Source organism: Terrapene carolina, unplaced genomic scaffold (assembly GCF_002925995.2).
Source record: "Terrapene carolina triunguis isolate 2854851 unplaced genomic scaffold, T_m_triunguis-2.0 Scaffold28025, whole genome shotgun sequence".
Lineage (NCBI taxonomy): Eukaryota > Metazoa > Chordata > Testudines > Emydidae > Terrapene > Terrapene triunguis.
The window spans coordinates 1-24,478 of NW_020692376.1; the positions used below are offsets into that span (position 1 = coordinate 1).

The 24,478-nt window shown below is 47.6% G+C and overlaps 2 protein-coding genes across 2 annotated transcripts; one reads left to right on the plus strand and one right to left on the minus strand.

The window, feature by feature from the left end:
- The first annotated feature begins 1,639 nt into the window (after positions 1-1,639).
- LOC113408990 (E3 ubiquitin-protein ligase TRIM39-like) lies at positions 1,640-12,237 on the plus strand. The gene is made up of 5 exons (XM_026662503.1): positions 1,640-1,747; positions 3,295-3,525; positions 4,047-4,069; positions 4,169-4,272; positions 11,678-12,237. The coding sequence occupies exons 1-5, from the start codon at positions 1,640-1,642 to the stop codon at positions 12,235-12,237; spliced, it is 1,026 nt and encodes a 341-aa protein (XP_026518288.1).
- A 3,204-nt stretch (positions 12,238-15,441) lies between these two features.
- On the minus strand, positions 15,442-23,718 carry LOC113408991 (butyrophilin subfamily 1 member A1-like). Its single transcript, XM_026662504.1, has 7 exons — positions 23,400-23,718; positions 19,835-20,119; positions 18,054-18,158; positions 17,405-17,425; positions 17,187-17,207; positions 17,035-17,061; positions 15,442-15,959 (listed from the first exon to the last, which is right to left on the minus strand). The coding sequence occupies exons 1-7, from the start codon at positions 23,701-23,703 to the stop codon at positions 15,442-15,444; spliced, it is 1,281 nt and encodes a 426-aa protein (XP_026518289.1). The 5' UTR covers positions 23,704-23,718.
- Between the last annotated feature and the right edge of the window lie 760 nt (positions 23,719-24,478).

Consider the following 24,478-nt stretch of genomic DNA (forward strand, 5'->3'; position numbering starts at 1 on the left):
AGTTTAGTATCATCTGCAAACTTTGCCACCTTACTTTTTACCCCTTTCTCCAGATCATTTATGAATAAGTTGAATAGGATCGGTCCTAGGACTGACCCTTGGGAAACACCACTAGTTACCCCTCTCCATTCTGAGAATTTACCATTAATTCCTACCCTTTGTTCCCTGTCTTTTAACCAGTTCTCAGTCCATGAAAGGACCTTCCCTTTTATCCCATGACAACTTAATTTACGTAAGAGCCTTTGGTGAGCGACCTTGTCAAAGGCTTTCTGGAAATCTAAGTACACCATGTCCACTGGATCCCCCTTGTCCAAGAGTAAGGCAAGAGTGAGAAAAGACTTACTAGTTGTACTGGTCTCTTGTGTGGTAACGATAGCTGGCAATAGAAAAAGAAGACAACAAAATTAAAATAGCATCCCTGAAAGAGAGAGAGAGTGAGAGAGAGAGAGAACGGGAAAATATATACCAAGCTACAAATGTAACTAAGTATTTGATACCTGTTGGGGTCTCCGCTAGATCACAAAAATACCCATAGTTGGTTGTGAGCAATCAAATACATTCGCCTGTATATATCTGGTGACCTGCATTGACTCTAAGCCTTTGAATTATTAATCACACCTGAAAATAATTGTTTTCTTTGTTTTATGTTTTTATACTGCTATAGCTGTGCACAGCACTTTATAAAGTTAAAAAAGATAAGTGACGAATTTCCTCTGGACTGAAAAAAATTATTTAAAACACTATTAAAAAAAATGATTTAAAACAGGACTGGGGCCGGCCGGCCGGGATGTAAAGGGCTCAGGGCTCCCCGCAGCAGCGGGAGCTCACGGCTCTTTAAATCCCGGCCCCAGCCCAGCTGCCAGTGCTGTGGGGGCGGGGGGGAGGATTTAAAGGGCTCGGGGCTGCTGCTCCTCAGCTTCCCCCTTCCCCCGCCACGCTGGGGGGCTGTGCTGCTGTCCCTTCCCCTCCCGGCAGAGCCCACCCCTGCCTGGGCAGCGTGCACCAAGCGAGGCTCGGCTTAGCGAGCTGGGCAGCTGCGGGCGGGGGGGAGCCAGGCAACCAGCCGACGCCGCCTGAAACGAGCAAGCGGGGCTGGGGATGGGGGAGGGCCATGCAAAACCTGCCTCCGGCCGCTTTTAGAAAATGTGCTCAGCGGGGAGCGGCCGCGCCCCCTGCTCCCCTCCTAGCTATGCTCATGTGTACAGTTAATGGGACTGCGCTGGCTCAGGTGCTCACTGCTGCCTGAGGGAGGCCACATGGGAGCCTGGACAGACGAGAGCACAGTGGGGTCTTGTTCCTGGCCTGGGTCTGGGCACAGGGCAGCGAGGTGCTGTCCCAACCTCTTCACTCTCATTGGCAGGAGGGATCGTTCAGAACCTTCCCAGCTGTTTCCCCTCTGGCCTGTGCTCAGTGATGTGAAGCTTTAGCTCAAACACAGGCTCTGAGAAGTCCTGAGTGTCCGCAGGAAGCAGAGCCCCTGCTCTGAGACTGGCGTCTCTGCTCCCATGAGGCCTTGGGGCCGGCAGAGCCGAGTCTGGTGCTCGCTTCCAGGGTATTTACTGCTGGTGTATGAAATGCCAATATGGACAGTACTGTCCACCCATCGCACAGGCAGACTAATGGTTGTTTATCGCACACGATGCCCCTGCAGGTGAAACTCCAGGGAGCTCTGGGCCCTCTGAGGAAGGAGCTGGAAGAGGCCCTGGCTCTGACGTCTAAAGAGAAGAAGAAAACCACCGAGTGGCAGGTGGGTGTCCGGGTTTATTCCTCCCTGAGCCCTTCCCCCTGCAGCGTTCCCAGGAATGACAGGGCTTTAAAGCTCCAGGATGAGGTTATGAACCTGCTCTGGTTGTTTGCTCCGTTGCACAGGCTTGACGCCGGCCATGGGCAGCGCATCCCTCCCGCATTGGGGGAGGCCGGGCGTGAGTGGCGGAACCTCCCCAGCGCCCGGATCATCGCCCTGCCCACTGCTCCACCCCCATTTGGACTCCTCTCCCAGAGGCCCCACCCATGCTCCGCTCCTGCTCTGCCCCATACCCCGCTCCCGCTCAGCCCCCTCCCCAGAGTCTCCCCATTCACCATTCACTGTTGCAGCTCGCTCCTCTCCCCCCCGCCAAGGCCCCCTCGCCTGCCGCTTGCTCCTTTGTGCCCCCTCCTGCCTTAAGGGCGAATGACGGGGGTGCAGAGAGGAGCAAGTGGCGGGGCCCCCCACACAGCTGATGGGCGGCAAGCAGCGGGTGCTGCGGGCTTTGGGGGAAGAGCGGGAACGAGGCCTCCGGGCGGCGCACAGGCAGCACTCCGAAGGCGGCAGGTCTGCAGCCTGCCTCCAAAGGGAGGGGCGCTGCAGCCTGTCTGGGGAGGCTCAGCCTCCCCTGGCCTATGGTACCTGCCATCCAGGGTGCTAGCAGCACCAGGCTGTGTCTCTGGTGGGGATCTCAGCGCAGCAGCTCCTGTAGGGGGAGGAGGGGCAGGTCCTGGCCCTTGTACAGTGGTGCAGACCCACCCCTGAGGTCTCTGATAGGGGCAAATTCTTCATATTGGGTGCAGTGTTTTCACTATTCCATGGGTCCTGTTTCCCTCCTCCACATGGGGAGTGTGTGTCAGCTGCTACAGCCATCGGTTTTCAGTGACCTCCATGACAAAGCTCTGCAGTGTCTCTGCTGGAGGAAACCGATTGTTCCTTCTCGCTCTGCACCCACAATCCCTGCAGTGACTCTGCCCAGTGCCTGGGCCAGACACTGGAGCTGGGAGGAGGATTTGCCCCATGGGTGAGGTTCAGAGTCACTCAGCTGGCTGGGCTGGGGGCATGCTGGGAGCTGAGCTCTTCTGAGCATCAAACCCAGTTGCGGGTGTGGAGCTCTAGGTCCTGAACTTTGCAGCCCTGGGAGCAGGTTGTCAAAGAAGGAGCATCACCCACATCTCACTGTGACGGCTCCCCGTGGTGTCTGAGGGCAAAGCACTGGGCACCCAAATCCCCCCACGTACGCCCTGTGCAGCCCCCTGTAAATCTCTCCTGTTCCCTTGATTTCTCCCCACTACACTGTGTCCATCCCATGTCACCTGCAATAACATACGGCGTCTTTACAAAGCACCCTAGACAACCCCACTGTGGAACTGGCCATATTAACTCTGAACTAAAACAAACCCTTTATGGTACGTTTCCCAAAGAAGTAAATATCCTTAAAAACCTGATACTGATCTAATATCCCCTGATTCCAGGTCAGAGGCCCAGTCTGTTTAACTCAACATCTGGCTCACATTTTCTCTGTGCCTTTCCTATTTTTCTTTCTCAAGGGGAACGTGAAGAATAGGAGAGAGATGATTGCAGGTGAATTTAACAAACTGCACACACTGCTGAGAGAGGAGGAGCAGCTGCTTCTCCAGAGACTGGAGGAGGAGGAGAGGGAGACTCTGCAGAGACTAAGGGGAAATGTCACCAAACTCTCTCAGCAAAGCTCCTCTCTGCAGCAGCTGATCACAGAGATCGAGGAGAAGTGTCAGCAACCAGTTGTCGAGCTGCTAAAGGTGAGATGGCATCAAAATTCTCCACCCATCCAGAATTATAACTCAGATCCCTGGGTCTGGATCCAAACAATGAGAGTAAATGTGTCTGTGGTTTACTGAGGAACAGAACATCCGGCTAAGGGCTCCATCAGTTCCAAAATATCGCAGTTCATGTCAGAGGGGAATTCTCCTCCTGGAGACCCAGTGAGGCCATGGGAGATTAAATGGATGAGACAAAAATGATACTGAGATAAACCCATCCCTACAATGACTCCAGAACATTGGACCCAACACAGTTGATAAACACAGATACTGATGGGCTGGGTCCCGGGAAGGGAGAATCCTTCAGCTAAATTCCTGTCTCACCTACATACATGAAACTAGTGTTAATGCAAAACGGTGTATGAGATTTTACCACAAAACAGTGAAGCCTGGGAGGGTTGATCTATTTTCTAGATGGAAGTTTGATGCCCAGAGTGAGACTCACTCAGTTTTATGCACATTGTGTTAATACAGAACATTGATTCTCTTTTTCCTTTCAGGATGTGACAAGCACATTGAGCAGGTGTGTTTCCCACTTTCATTGCTCTTATATTCGTGGTGATGGTTCTGGGATGACGTGTGTACAGAGCAGCTGAGTGATGATGGGACGTTTTCTTCATAGGAGTGAGAATGTGAAACTCCAGGAACCAGAAGCTGTTTCTACTGCCCTGAAAAACACGTATAAAATTTCCCTTGACATGAGGGAAGCGCTGCAGAGATTCGGAGGTGAGTGGAGTCAACTGGGACATTCAGCTGTATTGTGCCTGGGGATCTGGACAGAGCCTGGGACCCCAGGAAACGCATGCACCCAGTTGACAGGCTTGGAGCTGTGTGGTAGCTGGAGGCTGATGCGCTTAGTGCTGGGCAGTTTGCCTGCTACTTACAGCCACCTGCTGGTACTTGCCCAGGTGTCTGACCAGGCCCCATCACTCTGATATCCTGACCCCTCCATGGCTGAGTTAATGCGTGTCACTGAGCCAGGTGCCGTGAGGCCTGGACTGGGCCCATTGTGCTGGGTGCTGCACAGACTGGTAACGGATGACGTGTCTGTGCCTCTCTCCTGGGACATGTGAGGGCTGCATGGTGTGGCCACCGCTCAGCACTGTCCCTGCCCCCATTAGCCAAGGCTGGCCGAGCTTTCTGAGCTGGAGGAGGGGCCAGTCTGGCTGCTGCGGTCTGACCTGGGCTGTGTGTTACTGAGTAACAAGCTGAATCCTACAGGCCCCTCGTCTGCTCTGAGCACAGCCCAGTGTGAGGTTGCGTCAGTGGTTTGCTGCTCAGTGAGTGAGACTCACTCACAAGAGTGTGACCCTGTCACAATGGCTGAGCGTGAGCTGCCCCCATCCATACCCCTCCCCCCAACCCCAGCACGGAGACCGGGGGCAAAGGCAGAAACCTGACAGCGAGGGGGGACAGAGAAGAAACTAAGGCAGAGGAGAGGGGGACTGGGAAGGTTCAGTGAGCTTGGTCCGTGGTTACTGAACTGGCCCTTTCATCCTACCCCCGCCGCTCCTCTCTTCCCACCTACCCCTGGGTGTGTCTGTCCCGGCCGATGGAGGCTGCGCAGTCGGTGCCGGCTGCAGGGCCAGGATCTCAGGGGAGCAGGAGCCCCAGGCTGGGGGGGAAGCAGCTTCCTCTCTGTGACTGGCTGGAGCCAGCACATCCCTGCTCCCCTCCCCGTTCACTGCTCCCAGCCCTGCTCAGTCTGTCCCCACTGGACCCTGAACACGGCTGGGCTCTGGGCCATTCCACACCCCTGGCCCCTGAGCCTGTCACCTCAGTGCCTCATTCTAGGGGATCAGAAGCCCCTGTGGAGCCTCCTGCCAGCTCCCTGTAAGCCCCTTCCTGGGCAGGGTCACAGGCCCTGAGTCACTCGCTGGCTGCTCTAGGCTGGCCAGGCCCAGGGTCTCCAGCAGTGCTGTTGGTGCTGGCACCGCGCTCGCTGCCAGAGCTCCCAGCCCGGCCTGTTGTCCCAGTTGGCAGCTCCTCCCCCTCAGGGGAGGTCATGCCCTCCCTTACTTGGTTTGCACCCCAACCCTGGGAGCTGCAGTTGGGAGAAGGACCAGGAACGGGGCTGCAATGGGGGCCATGGCTGGGAGTGGACCCGCAGTCGGGGCCGGGAGCTGTGAGCTTCGGCTGGGGGTGGAACCACGGTTGGGGCTGGAGCTGCAGCTGAGGTCACAGCCTGGAGCAGGGCCGGGAGTTAGTGGCTGAGGCCGGGGCCGGAGATGCAGCTGGGGCTTAGGGTGGGTCTGGAGTGGAGCTGGGGGTGGAGCAGGGCTGGGTGGCGTTTCCTTCCCGCCACCCATGGGGGCTGGTCCAGGCCCTGTCATGCCCCCCAAATGTTCCTCCACACCTTTGAGGGGGGCACAACCCATAGTTTGGGGACCACTGCTCTAGGAGCACCCCTTTCAGGATCCTGGCTCTGGGAGCTCCTCTCCTCACCAGCTTCCTGTCCCTAGGATCCCTTCAGCTGAGCCCTGGTAACCCTTTATCTGGCTCATTAACCGTTTCGCTGCCAACTACTCACCTAGGGATTTAATTACTTCCAGTTTGGTCTGGGTTGTCTCATTCTCCCTTACAGGAGCCTGCAACAGGTAGGCTGGTCCCTGATTCCCCTAAAAGGGCCAGCCCTCTTGATACATTTCCTCCCACCCCCAGAGCCAACCTGTATTCAAAGGTAGGCTTGACCATGGCTGACACTTGGTTATGTTCTGCAGCTGGGGTGAGGTGGGGGGTACTTCCTGCCCTGCTGCCACAAGGAAATCTGCAAGGCCACTGGCCATAGTTTTATTCTCGTCATTGAAGTATGAAGAGACCAGGAGTTTGATTCCTGAAGTTTCTATGTAGCTCATGTCATGGGTAAAATCCCCCATAGTCTTCAGCATGTCATAGTTCAGAACAACTCTTTGGCCATAGCAGAGGTAGTCAATAGCACTGGGCTTTCATCATTGGTCGTGTATCAGATATGGGCTGGCTACAGAGCTTCCCTCTCATCCAGATGAACACATCTGGTGTGTTCATCACAAAATCCTTTAATCTTCTGCCAAGTATGGCTGATGTCCTCTTAAATATGGTATTTTACACCCAGCACTACCTAGTGGTTGAACAGCATAATACAGTTTAGCATTGCATTACATCTCCCCCTTTAAATTCTACATTCCTACCATATATAATATATTCATCATCGCTCTGTTTTTGAAGTTCAGTGTGGATCAGTCTGTTAGGTGTCTCTGAATGGTGCTAGTCTTCTAATTACACGACCCGAATAGGTAACAGCTTGGTCATCTGGCTGTCCATTATTTCCAGTGACTGACTATGGAATCATCTTGTTCTGCATCCACCATCTGTAGAGTTTGCTCAGTTGATTGTTCTTTCTGAGGAACAAACTGTAGATGTTGACAGTTTCTGTTGAACTCTCCTGTCTTGGTTTTGATCACATACAGCCTGGGTTTTTAATTCTTTTTTTTTTTTTTTTTTTTTTACAATAGCTGGAGTATTCCATTCTTTTTCTCCCTCCAGTTTGACACAAACATGGTCACCAAGTTCCAGGCCTGGTAGTGTTCTGAGTGATGTCTGTTGTAAAAGTGTTCATAAGCTCTTTTTGCTTTTTTATTCCATTTGGCTACTCTCTAGGTGTCTGGCAACTTTGGAGATAGATTATTTTCTAAAGTTGGGAGGTGTGACAAAGCTCTGTCCTTGACTCCGTGGGTCCTGCGTTTCCTGGCAGATTTTGCTAGCCTCAGAGGCTCACTGTGACCCTCTACGTAGCCCTTCTCTCTCTAGAGGCAAGGGTCACAGCTTACTGAGCCATTTTCATAATAATCCAACAAGGGAGGTGAGGAAAAACAACCCTCTCTTGCACAGTCTCTTGTCTCCCAGTCTCAGTGATTAGTCAGGGAGGGGAGGGGGGAACTCCAGGGACCCTAAAATTAGCAGCTATGGTAGCTGACTTTTTGGAAATAGGATGTGTACAATTCCCTGGGCCACTCCCCCACAGCAGTCCCCACTCAATATCTCCTTCACCATTACCTCAGGGCTGCCTTCCTTGCACCTGATAATGGCTTTGTACTGCTTCATTCCTCCAACTGCACAGCTCCCAACACCCACGCCTCACTGACTAACTGGGAGGCTTTTAACTAGTTCCAGCCAGCCCTTGATTGGCTTCAGGTGTCCCAATCAATCTAGCTATCTCCACTGCCTTCTAGAAGGATCTTAATTGGCCCAGGTGTCTTGATTAACCTGGAACAACTGCCATTTGGTTACCATGGTATGAGGGATTTGTTTAGCCTGGGGCTAACATACCTGTACCTCACTACTTTTCTGTAGCCATCTGGCCTTGCCCGATCACAGAGGGTAGTTCTGAGTTGTCTTCTGAAGGATCAGAAATGGACATGGTGTAGAGTCAAGCACAGGAGTTAATTACACACAGCGGAGTGTCACTTGCTTATCAGATTCATAGACACTACAGAACAACTAATTACAATAGATTATATAGGGTGCTCATTGGGTGGAGAGAAGCGATGGGGATGGGGATTTCCCAAGCTCCTGGATAGGTTCTAGCAGCAAGACAAGATAAGCACAATTAGCCAATGGTCTAAAAGATTACATAATGGCTCCGCCCATGGTTCAAATTAACATATTGCTAACACACATGTAATTACCCTTCAACTATTTCTATTAAAGTATATAGGTTAAATCCTAATTTTGGGGTCCTGGGGAATTAGGTAGCGACTCATAGACTTTAAGGTTAGAAGGGACCATTATGATCATCTAGTCTGACCTCCTGCACAATGCAGGCCACAGAATCTCACCCACCCACTCCTGTAACAAACCCCTAACCTATGTCTGAGTTATTGAAGTCCTCAAATCGTGGTTTAAAGACCTCAAGGTGCCTTTGCCAAACTGCCCTGGAGGAAAATTCCTTCCCGACCCCAAATATGGTGATCAGCTAAACCCTGAGCATGTGGGCAAGACTCACCAGCCAGCACCCAGGGAAGAATTCTCTGTAGTAACTCAGATACCACCCCATCTAACATCCCATCACAGACCATTGGGCATATTTACCGCTAATAATCAAAGATCAATTAACTGCCAAAATTAGGCTATCCCATCATACCATCCCCTCCATAAACTTATCTTGAAGCCAGATATGTCTTTTGCCCCCACTACTCCCCTTGGAAGGCTGTTCCAGAACTTCACTCCTCTAATGGTTAGAAACCTTCGTTTAATTTCAAGTCTAAACTTCCTGATGGCCAGTTTATATCCATTTTTTCTTGTGTCCACATTAGTACTGAGTGTAAATAATTCCTCTCCCTCCCTGATATTTATCCCTCTGATATATTTATAAAGAGCAATCATATCTCCCCTCAGCCTTCTTTTGGTTAGGCTAAACAAGCCAAGCTCTTTGAGTCTCCTTTCGTAAGACAGGTTTTCTATTCCTCGGATCATCCTAGTAGCCCTTCTCTTTACCTGTTCTAGTTTGAATTCATCCTTCTTAAACATGGGAGACCAGAACTGCACGCAATATTCCAGATGAGGTCTCACCAGTGCCTTGTATAATGGTACTAACACCTCCTTATCTTTATTGGAAATACCTCGCCTGATGCATCCCAAGACCGCATTAGCTTTTTTAACGGCCATATCACATTGGCAGCTCATAGTCATCCTGTGATCAACCAATACTCCGAGGTCCTTCTCCTCCTCTGTTACTTCCAACTGATGTGTCCCCAATTTATAACCAAAATTCTTGTTATTAATCCCTAAATGCATGACCTTGCACTTTTCACTATTAAATTTCATCCTATTACTATTACTCCAGTTTATGAGGTCATCCAGATCTTCCTGTATGATATCCCGGTCCTTCTCTGTATTAGCAATACCTCCCAGCTTTGCGTCATCCACAAACTTTATTAGCACATTCCCACTTTTTGTGCCAAGGTCAGTAATAAAAAGATTAAACAAGATTGGTCCCAAAACCGATCCCTGAGGAACTGCACTAGTAACCTCCTTCCAGCCTGACAGTTCACCTTTCAGTATGACCCGTTGTAGTCTCCCCTTTAACCAGTTCCTTATCCACCTTTCAATTTTCATATTGAGCCCCATCTTTTCCAATTTAGCTGCTAATTCCCCATGTGGAACCGTATCAAATGCCTTACTGAAATCGAGGTAAATTAGATCCACTGCATTTCCTTTGTCTAAAAAATCTTTTACCTTCTCAAAGAAGGAGATCAGGGGGTTGGTTTGGCATGATCTACCTTATGTAAAACCGTGTTGTATTTTGTCCCAGTTGCCATTGACCTCAATGTCCTTAACTACTTTCTCCTTCAAATTTTTTCCCAAGACCTTGCATACTGCAGATGTCAAACCAGCAGGCCTATAGTTACGTGGATCACTTTTTTCCCCTTTCTTAAAAATAGGAACTATGTTAGCAATTCTCCCGGTTGACCAACAAGTACATTCCTGAAGATTTAAATGAAAAAGGCAGTAATTAGTATTTAACAATGAAAATTCTTTATAGGTTTACCCTTGGATTTTGTGAGCTGGGATTGGCATACATCTATAAGTGGAGGGTGACATTACCCATGTCAATCATGTTGGGCCTCCCCCCTGAGCTCTGTTCTGGCATCTGTACCAGGGAGTTAACTTTGAGGCCTTTCTCAGCGCTTCTTGTGTCTATAACTTGCGATAAGGACACCCAGTTACAGCTCACCATCTGGAGTTATCCTGACTCCGCTCATTGACTTGAAACACACAAGGTTGTCTGTTTACCCCAGCTTTCTCTTAGCCACACATTGTTCTTTGTTAGCTAGCCCTCATCCGGGCCTATATGAAAAGTTCTTAACAGAAACTATAGTTAAGATTTTACATCCACATTAAATGGATTATGGCCCTTCATCTTTCCATCGGGAGTCATGCTGCACTATATCCAGTAACTGCTATTGGTGTTGATCTATAACTCAGTAGAGCAAAGAATGGAACTTCCTGCTGAAGGATATTCTTGGCTGTCTGTACAGCTCTCTCATCCTCTCCATTCGCTTGTGAGTAATATGGGCTTCTAGTAATATGAGGAAGATCATATTTTGTTTGGATAAATTAAATTCTACGTCCGTGAATTGTGGTCCATGCTCTGTCATAAGTTCTTCTTGAACCCTGAAATGACCAAAAGTGCACTTCAGTTCCTCTATAACGCTCAGGTGTGTTACGTCTTTCCAGAGGGGAGCAGCAAGTGGTGAAATGCCCCCTCCCCTCCCCACTGCCCCAGCCTCATTAATAAAGACCCCTTATCCCCCCACTACCCTGCCCCCTTCCAGCGAGCCCAGACACCCTGTCCATGCCCTAGCATGGAGAGTCCCAGATGCACACAGTGGGGCAGGGTTGCACCTCCCAGTGTGTGTGGGGATGGCACCAACTTGCTCTTAGCAACAACACTACCCCAAAGCAACAGAGATTCCCTGGGGCCTGCCCCTTCAACTTCCCTCCTGCCCCCCTTCACCTACCTCATCCCACTTGCACCTGCCCCTCCCTTACTCTTCCCTCACCTCTGTGCCCAACTGACACCTGCCTCTATCCTGTCCCGTCCCCCTAACCCCAAACTCCTGCTGCTCACCTGGGCCACTGTCCCTCTTCCCCCCCCCCAACTTTGTCTCCCTGGCATGTGCTTCTGCCCTCCACCCACCTCTGCCACCCTAGCACCTGCCAATCTCCTCATGCCCCGTGTGCCCCCAGGCTCCTGCATCACTCCATCCCCCTGGTGCCTGCCCATTCCCTAACCTCCATGGTCCTGACTACTACCGCATTCCTCATTCCCCCCCCACCCCCGGCAGCTGTCCCACCCCTTGATTCCCTCTACCCCAATAGAGCCCCCCTATTCCCTCACATCACTCTGTTCTCTGGTACCCACCCCTTCCCTTGCTTCCCTATGCCCCCTAGGTTCTGTCCCCTTCTTCTGCACTGGTGCCCATGCACCCCTCACCCTCTGCAGCCCCTCACAGGCAGACAGGTCCTGACTCCCCACAGGCAACAACCCCTCACTGCAGCCCCCAGTGATTAACGGGATGCAGGTTAATTTCCCTTTGATCCCAGTGACCAGCCCCTGCCCCCAGAACTGACTCTGTGACTCTCTCCCCAGTGGACGTGACTCTGGATCCAGACATGGCTCATCCCAGACTCGTCCTGTCTGAGGATCGGAAACATGTGAAACTCGGAGACACACGCCAGGATCTGCCCAACAACTCGGAGAGATTTGATCCTTGTCCCTGTGTCCTGGGCACTATGGGGTACACAGGTGGGAGGCATTACTGGGAGATGGAGGTGGGAGACAAGACAAGATGGACTCTGGGGGTTTGTAGGGAATCTGTGAGCAGGAAGGGGCAGGTCACACCCACACCTATGAATGGATACTGGGCTGTGCGGCTGAGGTATAGGGAATACGAGGCCTGCACCTCCCCCTCGACCCCCTTCCCCGTGAGCGTCAGGCCCAGCCGGGTGGGGATTTTCCTGGACTATGAGGCGGGCGAGGTCTCATTTTACAGTGTGACTGACAGGTCCCATCTCTTCACTTTCACTGACACCTTCTCTGGGACGTTCCGCCCTTATTTCTATCCTGGTGTCTATGATGAGGATGAAAACGCGTCTCCCCTGATAATATGCCCAGTCGCAGCTCAGGCCGGAGGGAATCTCGGTCCCTGACAGCGACACCCGCGGCACAGACTGTCCCCTCCCAGAGCTGCTGATCTTCCCGCCCCCTGTGGTGGGGGCCAGTTACTGCAACAACTAGACTTTTTGTGCTGACCGGACGCTGCCAGTTTCCCTTTTCAACTGGAGGTTCCAGTCGAAAACCAGACACCTGGCAACCCCCAGCCCTCACCTTTCCCGTCCCCTGCCCCAGGGGTAGCAGATGGTGGTGGATGGCGTCATTCACTCCTGTCAGGATTTTCTACCCTGTGAAATCTCAATGTAAAATATGAAAGAAAAAAGATTATTCTAATTCAGAAAATATTATTGTAACAAGGTGTAAATACAAGAATATTTTAATTTACATTTCAACAGTATTTCAAAAACAAGCATCTAAACATATTTTTTAGAAATGGAATTATTAACTTTTTTTTATTCTTCCCTCAAATCTGTATTGAAGTTTAACTTTTCTAAATAACGTCATTTGTATTTTAACTGTGGAATTTCAAGAAATCCAAAATATTTATCTTAACAAAATAAACTATTAAATTGTCAGACTGGGTTGTTCGGTTACGATGTACATGTGTCAGAAACATCGCAACTACACACGTGCAGCTGCTTGCTCTCTCTCCCCCTCCCTTTATTGTCTTGACTGGTTCTCTCTGGCAGGCAGGGCACATACACCCACCTCTGCACTACATCTTTGAAAATTAATAGGTGAAAAATGATAGAATTAATTAAGCAACTGTAACTCATTCCTTGCCTTGGCTTTCATGATTTTTGTCTCTACTCACTCGTGCTATTCCCGTGTCTACTTCCTGGGTGAGTTGCCCCTCCTTCCGTTTCCTGGGTGTAGCCCTTTTGGTTTTTAGATAGCTAAAAAGTTCCTTTTGCAGCCACATTGGTCTACTGTGGCTCTTCTTATCTTTCCTATGAATCAGAATAGCCTGATGCTGAGCCTCTAATATCACATCATTTAGCAATTGCCAGCCCCCTTTGACTCCTTTTCTTTCTAATTGATCTCTCCATGATAGTTACATGAACCAACAATAGATCTGCTCCAGCCAATTCCCCCCAGCTCCACAGCCTTGCACCCCAGAACTTTACCATCTTGCACAGAAGCCTGGCCAGTGTCAGTTCATTTCACCAGGTCCACCCCCTCCCTCAATGTGGAGAGGACACACACTAGCGTTTGTAAACTGACCTGAGATTTCCCAAGCACTTCAATAAATACAGTTTTAGGTCAAATCTAAAACAGATTTATTTGTTACAGAAAGATCATTTTTAAGGGATTATAAGTAGCAAGTGTAGAGATCAAAGTTGCTTACTCAAGAAATAAAAATAAATTTGCAGTCTATGTTGTGATGTGCGGGTCAGTCAACAGTGGTGAATATGGGGTTTCCAGGGTGCTACTCTGAGATACAGAATGTCACAACCACTGAGCTCCAGGTAGTCTGATGTTGGGATCCTTCAGCCTCTCCTGTTAAAGGTCTTCCAGTCACTCCATTATTTACTCACAGTGAACCAACTGCAATAGGGGAGACTGAAGAATCCCACCCTCAGACTGTACTATAGCTCAGTGGCTTCAGCACCCACCTAGAAAATGAGCAACCCCGGTTCAAATCCTTTCTCCCCGTGTAGCAAAGGCAGGGGGCATTGAACCTGGGTCCCCCACATCCCAGGCAAGTGTGCTACTACTGGCTTAAAGTTATGAAGTGGGTAGCAGCACCAAAACAACCCCCACCCCTCCCTCCACCCACATGTTGTGTGCAACTCAGCAGGGGCCTAACTCATTCCCAGAAGAAATGCCTCAGGTGGTGGGTTCCCATTTGTGGATTGCTAAGCAGAGGTAGGTGCCCCCCAGCAATGCAGACTTAGGCACTTATCTTCAAGAGAGGGGCAGAGCTTAGGACACACCCCTGTTGTTAGCATCTCCCATTGGCTAGTTTAGATGACTCCCCACCTAGCATGCCGGCTCTTGTGGACGGCATTTTAAGGCCCCTGTCTGTCTCCGTTCATTGCATAGGGAGACTAGGCACCTAAGTCAGGCTTTGTGGGTTGCAGTGTTGTTCTTATGATGTTCTAGGCACTTAAAAATGACATTAGAAGCTCACAGAAAACAAAGTCACAGCCCTGGCCGAGAGTGGGGTGTCTCCCTTTAGATCCCATCTTATAGCTCATGTCCACCCTAGGAGAAAGGGTATTTTTTTCAAAGCAATAGCAAACATAAGGCAGTAATGTCATTATACAGTCCTAGTGTTGGTGAGGCAAGTGATGCTTTCACCTCAGTTTAGCTACTCAAGGTTACTGATAACCCTCCCAAACATCCCCCAATCCACAGAATTCTTCTTGACCAGTGACCCTGAGGTGAAACAACCACTTGCCTTGTCTACACACGGACTGTACAATGAGAGAGAGAAACCTGCATCCTAGTGTAGACAAACCCCTGGAGACTGTCTCTCGGAGCAGGTCCCGGCCCATGAACACCACCCTGGATACCACAGCAATTGCTGATGGGCAGAAGAAATATGAACAACATATTTCATATCTCCTTAGCCACCTCTGAACAAATTCAACACCTCTGGAAACAAAGAGGAGAGTCAGCACCATGTATTCAGCCCCCTCTCCACAGAGCCCAGCTGAGGAATTCCTGATTGACATGGCTATAGACAGCACAAGGGACAGAGCACAGGCTGGATAGCAGCATATCACAGCAAACCCCCAGCTCTCATCAGAGGGACATGCCGGTGTATTCCCTGCTGGTGCTGGGGGGACACAACCAAGTAGGGAAGCAAATCCCACGACTCTGCCCCCAACAATTGCAGCTGGAAAACTATAAAGGGACAAATCAGAATTGTCTTTCATGCTTTATTTACCGTGAACACCCGTCAGAGCAAAAAGGAAACAAGAAACAGCTTCAATACCCACCCCAATGGAAAACAGACCCACAGGTTTGGGGAACCATTTTTTTAATGATACTGAAATGGCAACAAAGTCAAGGAAGTAACATATGAAATGAACGAGTGACAGTCTCACCTTCAGTGACGTTTTATAAATCTCTGTGCTGCAGGGAGGGACGGGGGAGGAGGTTCCAGGGGACACAGAGTTAAGAGGCCATAGGACTGGGTGGACTGGATGACGTCAAGATCATAGAGACTGGGGTGTGTGAGACTAGACAGGCTGATTTCAGGGTCCCCAGTGGGATATACCCCCCGTCCCTCAGGGACACAGTTTGAGCTGGCTTTCCATCCCCAGCCAGAGCCAAGGGCGGATTCTCTCCCCAGGGACAGAGCCCGGTGGGAAAGTGAAGATCGGGGCCTCATCAGCAGCATTGATAAATGTCACCTGCCCCCGTTCACAGTCCAGACAAACCCGGATCCTGCTGGGGGCCTGGCTCAGGAGCAGGGGGGTCATAGGGGTGGTGAGAGCCTGGTACTGGCCCTGCCTCTGATCCACAGCCCAGATCCCCTCCTCAGGGCTAAGGCTGATCCCTCCCTTCCTCCTCACAGACTCTCTGGCCACCCCCACAGCCCAGAGTAGCCCAACTCCCACCTCCACCTCCCAGTAATGTCTCCCTGAGGTGAACCCCTCACAGCCCAGCACAGAGCGCTCAGTGTCAAATCTCTCAGGATTGTTGTCGGGCAGATCCTGCCGTGTGTCTGCCCATCTCACACTTTTCCGATCCTCAGACAGGACAAGTTCTGGATGAGCCGTGTCTGGATCCAGAGTCACATTCGCTAGGGGGAGAGAGAATCAGAGCGTTAGGGACACAGCTCCACCTTGGGGGAGTGTTTCATTATATCAGTGACAGAATCTGTCCCAGCGGGACAGTGAACCAGGAAATATTCCTCCAGGATTTACCCGGCTCTGAATGGGAAGCAGCTCTGAGATCTCAGCATTCACTCCTGAGTTTCATTCCCCAGTCAGAGACAGGTCAGTGACAGAGCATAAAGATTTACTGACCCAGTCCTGAGACTCATAATCTTTCCCCTCGTGCACCCATCTATCCTCAGAGTGGGGATTAGAGATCCTGGAATCACAGGGAAGCCCTAGTTGATTTCCCCTCACATCATTCACATGGTCACAACTATCTTTTCTCTGACGTGCCCTCCCTCTCTTGTATTTAAAGTCCTGGAGCTTGGATGTTTCTTGTTGATGCCACCCAGACACCTGCTCCATCCTGCCACATATCTGAGATCTGTCAATAATGACATGATTCAATAGATTCCCTAATTAAAATTCTGTAGCTAGTCATCAGGGCCAGACCAAGAGAATTATCACTCTAGATTTCATTTCTAACATAAAGATTTGTATTTATGGGCAAGGGGCTTCTACAAGAGAGGAGAGTTGGTGGTGGAGAGAGAAGAAAGAGGGTTTGATATAAATGAAGGCATGGAGGAGAACGTGGATAAGATGGTTAAAAACAGCAGGAAGTTGGGATCTGACGGAGAGAGCAGAAAGGGGAGATCACTGTGGATGGAGAGAAGAGAAAAGAAGCACAAGCTGAACACTGATCACAGGGACTCCTTGGTTTGAACTCGTGTGTCTGGTCAGCGCTCTTGTTCCTCTACCTGACACTAGGGCGAGGATCCTAAGAAACAATAACTGCTCAGTCACTCGGAGCAGGGACGTTTCCAGAGTTATGGGAGCAATGTGTAAGGAGGACATGCGAGGATGGTCCATTCCTCTCCCTCCTTTGAACCTCAGCACCCTCCCTTCTTCCACCTGGGAAATATTATAGTTTTCTCCTTGTTTATTTGCACAGCGAAAGGGAGCATGATCCCCCATTGATTAAATATGATTTTTAATTACCTGCATCACCCAGGGATCTCCTCCACTCTGGAAGCAAACACATAGATGGGGATGAGAATTAAGCCAGACAAATGCAGTATCAATAGAATTCATTATCATAGAAAAGGTTGTATCAGTGTGAGAAAAAAAGCAAAACAAAAAAATGCCCTTACCTAGCTCTGTTTGAAGTTTACCTAAATAATAAACAGAAAGAAAATGCCTTACTCAAGATACATGTACAGTAGTGGCTTCCTACCCATTACCGACATAACAAGTTATGCAATCAGTATTGGTTGTATTGCTTATGATTTTCAAGTTGACATGGTCACAGTCAGTCAAAAATCTTTCATAATATAACATTGGTTCTACCAGGAGCAAAAATGGAACTTACTGATAGTGTTGAGATGTTTCCCTAAAAAAAGAAAACATAAATACAATTATTTAGAGCCTTTTTCAGTGACTCCAGATTTAAAAAGATCTTTTCATTATGAGTCCTCAAGTAATAATAATGTTGCCCGTCTACCAAGCCATTGCAGCTCTCCAGGGACTTGCAGGTTGGGTTCCCAGTGGAAGAGAAATCAGTGACACAGAGGCTGGGTATCTTCTAAGTGTAATTTGATTATTTACACACATAGACCTGTCCTAGAACAGAGATGGTCACAAACAGCACACAGGCAATCAAAAACCCCATAAGGCAGGGATTTTCATAGGAGCGTAGGGGAGTTAAGAGCCAAAGCATATTGAATTCCAATGGGAGTTGAGAACCTAACTCCCTCAGGCCCCACTGAAAATCTAGTTAAACTAGTGCAAACCTGGTTTTAGGCTTATCTTAAGATGAATAGGAACAGTTTTAAACTAAACTGAAGTAAGCTCTTCTTAAACTGACATGTCCACGTAGGAGCTTGCTCTGGCTTTACAAAATCAATTTAAATTCACACCTTAAGCTGGTATAACTTTCTCACGTAGAAAAGTCTAAACTGTCTTTTCGAAGGAGAAAACCTCATTCTGATTACACTGTATTTTCCCCTTTATAGCTTTACCTTTTAATTTGAACAGAAAAAGAGTAAGGCCGACGAACACCAACAAAATCACCAAAGTCACACTCCAACCCACCATCCAGGGAGATACTCTTGGGAAAAAAGAATCTGAAACACAAAGCCCACATTCGTTTGGAAATAGTAATAACAAACAGTACACTTTTATTGTAGGAAAATGCATCACATCAGGATTTGTGTGAAATACGTGTAGAAAAATTTCCTCCCTGCAATCTAAAAGCTGGCAGAAACCAATTTTAAAAAGAGGTTCTGCTCACACTCTTTTGGTAGTACCAAATGATGTATTAAATACTATCAAAAGCACAACCGCCCTACACCTCATCCCCTCCTCTCTCTCGCTCTCTCTAGGTGGAGCTAGTCACTTCACTTGTTATTAAAGTTGCTCGACACTTCCCATTATAGCGCCTTCGTTTCATTTGCTCATTACTTTGCCAAACTTTACCATGTGGGGAGAAAATTCCCGCGCTGGGTGTCTGCCTCAGGCTGAACTTTTTTTTGAAAAGTTTCAGTCAAAATGGCTCCATGATTTCTGAGAACGGGGTTAGGGAATAACACATTGTTCTGATACTCAAAAAAAGAAAAATCAGTGTGTGTGCGCACGCGGCTATGTGTGTGAATAATTATATATGTAATTAGTAGTGGGTTTGTTTATATTTTAATTCTGCTTCCTTTGCACACGTTCTTAATGTTGTGGGATAACCAGGGCTCCTGACCCCATCACCCAACCCAGGAGCCAATTCAGGGAAAAGTGCTTCCTTCTTTTTATGAAATTAATACTACAGTTAAAACACGTAGGAAGAGAAATTATAGTTAATCATTAAATTTCCCAACAGAAAACTTAGACGTAAGTAAAATTTAAACTTTTGTTACACCAGGGAATTTCATAGTAAAAGAAAATCTGAGGCTTTAAGAGAGGAAATCAATAATTAAGGGAGAGCAGATAAATATCCAAATACTCTTCACTTCAGCACAGGAATTCCTGGCATAGGAACGGATCCGCTAAATGGGGGCATAGGAACTGATCCAAATCCTATTGATGTCTTTAACCGGCTTTGGATCAGGCCCACAGGGTTTTGTTGCTATGGAAACCCCTTTCCCCGTGAAGTTTGCTAAAGGGTGAGAAATCAAACTTCATATTAAAACGTGGACCTTTTAGTGAGTGACACTCAAATGACTGTTCCCGGGGCTGCAGATTTTCATGGCCCTGCCTTGCTTCTGACCTGCCATGAGCAGAGATTCAACAAATGTCCTCCGTGTTGAAGAGATCACAGCATATCACATCTCCCTCTGCATATTCACTGGGGCAAGAAGCCTGGACCTTGATTCACCAGTCTACTAGGAGGCAGAAAGTCCAACCAATCAGTAGGGCCCCCAATATACCTTACCACTGCCCTGCAGTGACTGTATGAGAATGAAAATCTAATGTGACCTTAAATATCCATTTAATGTAATATGGGACGACAAACTCTAACCATCATGTTTGAATCACAATTACATATATAGTGTTACTACAGGGCACTTCCATGTATTAACATGTTTGGATTGCTTTTAAATTTAACCTTAACCCTGAATCTACTGGGTTTAAAATGCTTGTTTTTGAGATAACAACAATATCCCTGGAATGCATTTTATCCTAAAGTTTGCTCTCAACCTAAACTTTATCTTAATGTAGCTTTTTGTGAGGGACTATTTTAACTTTTGTATTATTTAACAATCTGATTTCTTCCTTTTGGATAGTACAGTGTGTGTTTTTGGTGGTAACTGACCTGATATATAAAATGTTATTGATTCTTTTTCTTGGTTCAGGTGGGTGTTCCTTATAGCACAGGACAAATTCTTGTTTGAATTTTCTGTTATAATGACAGAATTTTTTATTTCAAAGAGACCATGTTCCTCTTCAGATTTGGTTTTAGTTGACGAAGACAAAGGCTGCTCTTTGAGATTTCTCCACAGCACCTCAGGCTCTGGGTACCATCCGGCCGACTGACACACCACTCGGATCCCTCCATCCTGGTGACCCTCAACAGAGATGTGAGGTGCAGAAGCTGAAGCTAAAATGAATCCGTGTTAAATGAGATAAATATACAGCCCAGCATATAAAAGTTTACATTTTCAATAAAACGATTGAATACACTTCCTTTATGGCTGGTATTCATGGAAACATGTCTTCAACGGGACTTCAGCACTTGTTAAACCTTTGCTTAACTGTGCTGCAGTACTGGGGCCTCAGAGATGGAAGTGGAAGCCTTACAGAATGTTGGAGCGTGTTATCAGCAGTGTTGTCGGTGATGTGAAGGGGGCAAGGAATGCAGGAGATTTTCCCCTTGATTTCTGATTTTATAATGTTGGAGGCATGTTTATTATGCTTATTACCTCCGGGTGGCCAATGGGAGGTAGCTATTTACTGTGAGACGCCTTAAGGGTGCTCCAGGGAGTTGTGGGGCATGTGAAGAAGTTTCTCAAGATTGAGGCTCGGTTAGTTATCACGGTGAACATGTACCAGAATAAAAGATCCCCTTTTCAGTTCTAATCTCTTTTGGGTCTCCATGTTCACTGAAGGCAGGACAAGGAGTAATGGGTGCAATCTGCAGCAAGGGAGATTGAGGTTTGATATTAGGGAAAGCTTTCTAACTGTAAGGATAGTTCAACTCTGGAACAGGCTTCCAAGGGAGATTGTGGAATCTCTGTCAGTGGAGGGTTTTTTAAGACTAGGCTGGACGAACCCGTCAGGGACAGTCTAGATTTACTTGGTCCTGTGTCAGCATAAGGGGGCTGGACTTGATGACTTCTTGAGACCCCTTCCAGCCCTACATTTCTATGATTCTGAATCCTACATAGGCAATGAAGATAAAATGAAAACAGGCAGCAAGTTCTACACACTGCGTGAGTAAGTGAAAACCTTTTTTTTTTATTGTAAAGAAAAAATGGTTGCATATGGAAAAAATGAAAGAGTATACCAGGAGGTCTGGATTCAGTACTCAGAGACAGACTCTCACAGTACTTCATCACAAATGACATAGAGGATGATAAAAAGAAACACGCCATTTCATTGAGCATTTGTGAAGCAAAAACCTATAGTTTGGTGGCCTGGAAAAGCCCAGTGCCAAATCTTTTAATGAGCTGGTTAACGTTGTCATGTGTCATTATAACCACAGTGGGACGAGGGGTGGTGGTGTGTGTGCCTGCATGGGAGACATTAATCACAATCAGGGAGTGATTGCTGGGCATGCATGAGTGAAAGAGACTCTGTCCCTCTCGCTTGCTACTGTGGCTTGCCCAATGCGGAGGGATAAGGCTTTGGGTTGTTAGGCATGAGGCAGGCTCTGTCCCCTGAGGCAGAAATGTAGCAGCCTTCCTGTCTATGTTCCTTCATTGCAACAAACCAATCAGCTGTTTTGCCAGGGTTGGAAATGCAATTAGCCAGCGCTATCCCTTAAATTGCCTGGATGCTCATTTTATAGCAGACAACAGGAGTCGGACTGAAACAAAATTCAGTCAGTTTTTGCTTGAGAAGGGATAAGGTATGAAAGAATAAGAGTTTGCACTGTGCATTCCTGAAAAACTGTTTCAATGCTTGAAATAAAACAGTGTTCTTGATGTAAAAAAAAACAACCCATATTGTTAATGGTGCTATAGATAGTTAATTGATATCATTCTGAGGCAGAAATTTAGCAGCCTGCCTGCATAGTAACATTGTTAATGTTCCTACTGTTACTTAACTGTTCCCATTCTCAGTCTATTTCCCCAGGAGCATAAAATCTGTAAAAGTTTTAAGACCTGGAGCACCCAGAGAGTCGGCACCTATGGTATTGAGCATGCTCCAGGGGCCGCGGTGTGAAGAAGTTTTTCAAGATGGAGGCTTCTTGGTTGTCTATGTGAAGCTGTAGCAGAATAAGAGATCTCCTCTTTCAGTTCTAATCTGGTTTGGGTCTCCATATACTACAGACTTCTACACTTTAAAGCTTTTGCTTTCAGAGAGTCATAGATGTTAAGGCCAGACGGGACCACTGTGATCATCTGATCTGATGTTCTATCTAACACAGACCATAGGGCTTCCATGAATTAATTCTGTTTGCCAGAAGCTAGGAATGGGCAACAGGGGATAGATCACTTGATGATTATTGGTTCTGTTCATTCCCTCTGGGGCACCTGGCATTGGCCACTGTCAGAAGACAGGATACTGGGCTAGATGGACCATTGGTCTGACCCAATATGGCCATTCTTGTGTTCTAATTGTTTTTCAAGTCCATAAGCTGTGATTCAGCTACAGCACTTTTTATAACCACAGGTATTAGAGCTGGTGCAGTGTGTCTTGATGCAAATGCTAACAGTCACTAAACAAAGATTTTTTTGTTTTTAATGCAATTGAGGTGAGGAAATGTGCTCTTTTCACTACTGTCCCAGCTGAGACCAATTGCAGATCAACTGATACCTGCAGCAAAGAGTGGCATGTTTTGGGAGCAAAATCATCTTTAGGCCTGACAGAAGCCTGCTGTGGATTTTCAGAGTTTGTTCTGATAACGTTTAACAGCATAAGCAGAACTGGGGGGAGGGATTTTATAGCGACTGGCTGGCTGGGTGGCCATAAAAGGGAGCTACCGCCCCCCCCCCCCATTTATCAGACTAATACATGCATATAATATAACAAAAAGTTATAAATAAGCTTGGTTAATAAAGGGAGGTTGAAGCTGTATTGTCCATTGTTGGAGGTGACTGATGAGATCATCCCAACAAGCTTCCCACCTGTGAATAACTGATCGCTACTTGCTGAGTATTTTGCCTTAAAGATTTGTTAGACCCACCAGCTGAGTACATGAATCTCAATCCAACAACATGAACTGTTTATCTGTTCATACTAAAATATTTTCAATTAAAGGATAATGACCTAGAAAAATCTTGCCTCTCTCTCTCTCTGGCCCAATAACTTTTCTACTATTTATAAATATTTAAATAGTCATTGAGCCAGAGAGAGAAATAGACTGTAGTCCAGTGGCTAGGGTACACCCATGGGAGGTGGGAAAACCCCAGTCCAGCCACCCTCCTCCAATGGCTGTTTATTTGTCCAGATTGGATAAATAATCAAAGATTAATTAGCAGGACGACTGGCCCCTGGGTCTCCCACCTACCAGGTGGGTACCTTAACCACTGGACTACAGAGTCTCTCTCTCTCTCTCTCTCTCTGGCCTAATGACTATTTAATTTAATGACTATTTTGAGGATCTCAGGGGCACCTCAATTTTGGACTGAAGTGGGGCGTTTGGTGCCCAAGTGCTTTTTTGGGTCCGGGTCTAAGAGCCATCTAAAAAGAGACAACAGACACATGTTACTGACCTGCCACCTTCAATTCCAATACAGCTTCTTCATGAAAGACACCATCTTGAACAAAACAGCGGTACTGTCCCTCATCAGAAAGTCTGATATTGACAATTCCCAAGGCAACATTCCCATCCACGATGCCAGCTTTCAAAAGCTCTGTCCTTCCATGATATTCTGGCATCTGCTGCCCATACTCATCCTTTCCATGCTGATAGAGGTGCACAAATGAAGTGAACTCAGATCGGAACCATCTCACTTCCATGTTCTCAGCGCTCATCTTGGGAGACAGGTGACAGGGTAAAATAATGTCCTCCCCCATGATGGCAGTGACAGGGTGATCAGGTCCAATCACTGTGAACCGGGCTGTAAAATGCACCAGGGTACAGAAAAGATAAAATAAATATATTACATTTTCTGTGCATCTATTGCAGTGCTCTGTTATTGATTAGGATATGTCCTGAATTTATATATGAATTTTACAACAAACAATGCATTTGGATAACCATAACCGACAGATTTAAGGTTGTTTGTGCTGCTCTATTTCTGTCCACTTGTGTGTACGATACAGTCTTCAGTTACGTGATATTACTAGCCTTTCTCCAGGACCCCCACTTCATGCAGAGCCTGTTCAACTGGCATCCATGGAGAGGAAGAGGAGAAGGTTTCCTTCAGCCAACCGCTTACTTGACTTGCTGCACACAGGGCGTACTTTGCACTCGAGTTCTGTGAACTCAGCTGGGGTGTTTGAGCCAAGACTTCCCCCCCCCACACACACACAGAGTTTTTAAATGGGAGATAGGGAGGTGGCAGGAAAACTTCAGTGAAGTCTTCAATACTAGAACTACTTTGCTCCCTGGTTCCTATGGAATCTGGATTTCCAATCCAAGCTGATGAGGTTTTTGAGAAGAAAACTGGCATGTTAAGGAGGACATACAAGGAGGGCCATATTAAGAACCTGGATGGATGGGATGTGGTGGGTGTGACTCTGGCAGACCAGGTGCCAGCTCTTGCCAAGACTGCAAGTATTAGCTAAGAACTGACAAACTCGTAGCTGGTGATGTGACCAGTTCACCTGTATGTTAGTTTTACGCAAA

Excerpts from the sequence above, each read along its gene's own strand:
- LOC113408991 (XM_026662504.1), bottom strand. The coding sequence starts at position 23,703 with ATGGGGGAGGACATTATTTTACCCTGTCACCTGTCTCCCAAGATGAGC. Across the intron at positions 20,120-23,399 it reads ATTGGAATTGAAGGTGGCAG|CTTCAGCTTCTGCACCTCAC; the intron begins GTCAGTAACATG and ends GATTCATTTTAG. Across the intron at positions 18,159-19,834 it reads AATAACATTTTATATATCAG|ATTCTTTTTTCCCAAGAGTA; the intron begins GTCAGTTACCAC and ends TTTGTGTTTCAG.
- LOC113408990 (XM_026662503.1), top strand. The coding sequence starts at position 1,640 with ATGCCCCTGCAGGTGAAACTCCAGGGAGCTCTGGGCCCTCTGAGGAAG. Across the intron at positions 3,526-4,046 it reads CAGTTGTCGAGCTGCTAAAG|GATGTGACAAGCACATTGAG; the intron begins GTGAGATGGCAT and ends TTTTCCTTTCAG. Across the intron at positions 4,070-4,168 it reads GTGACAAGCACATTGAGCAG|GAGTGAGAATGTGAAACTCC; the intron begins GTGTGTTTCCCA and ends TTTTCTTCATAG.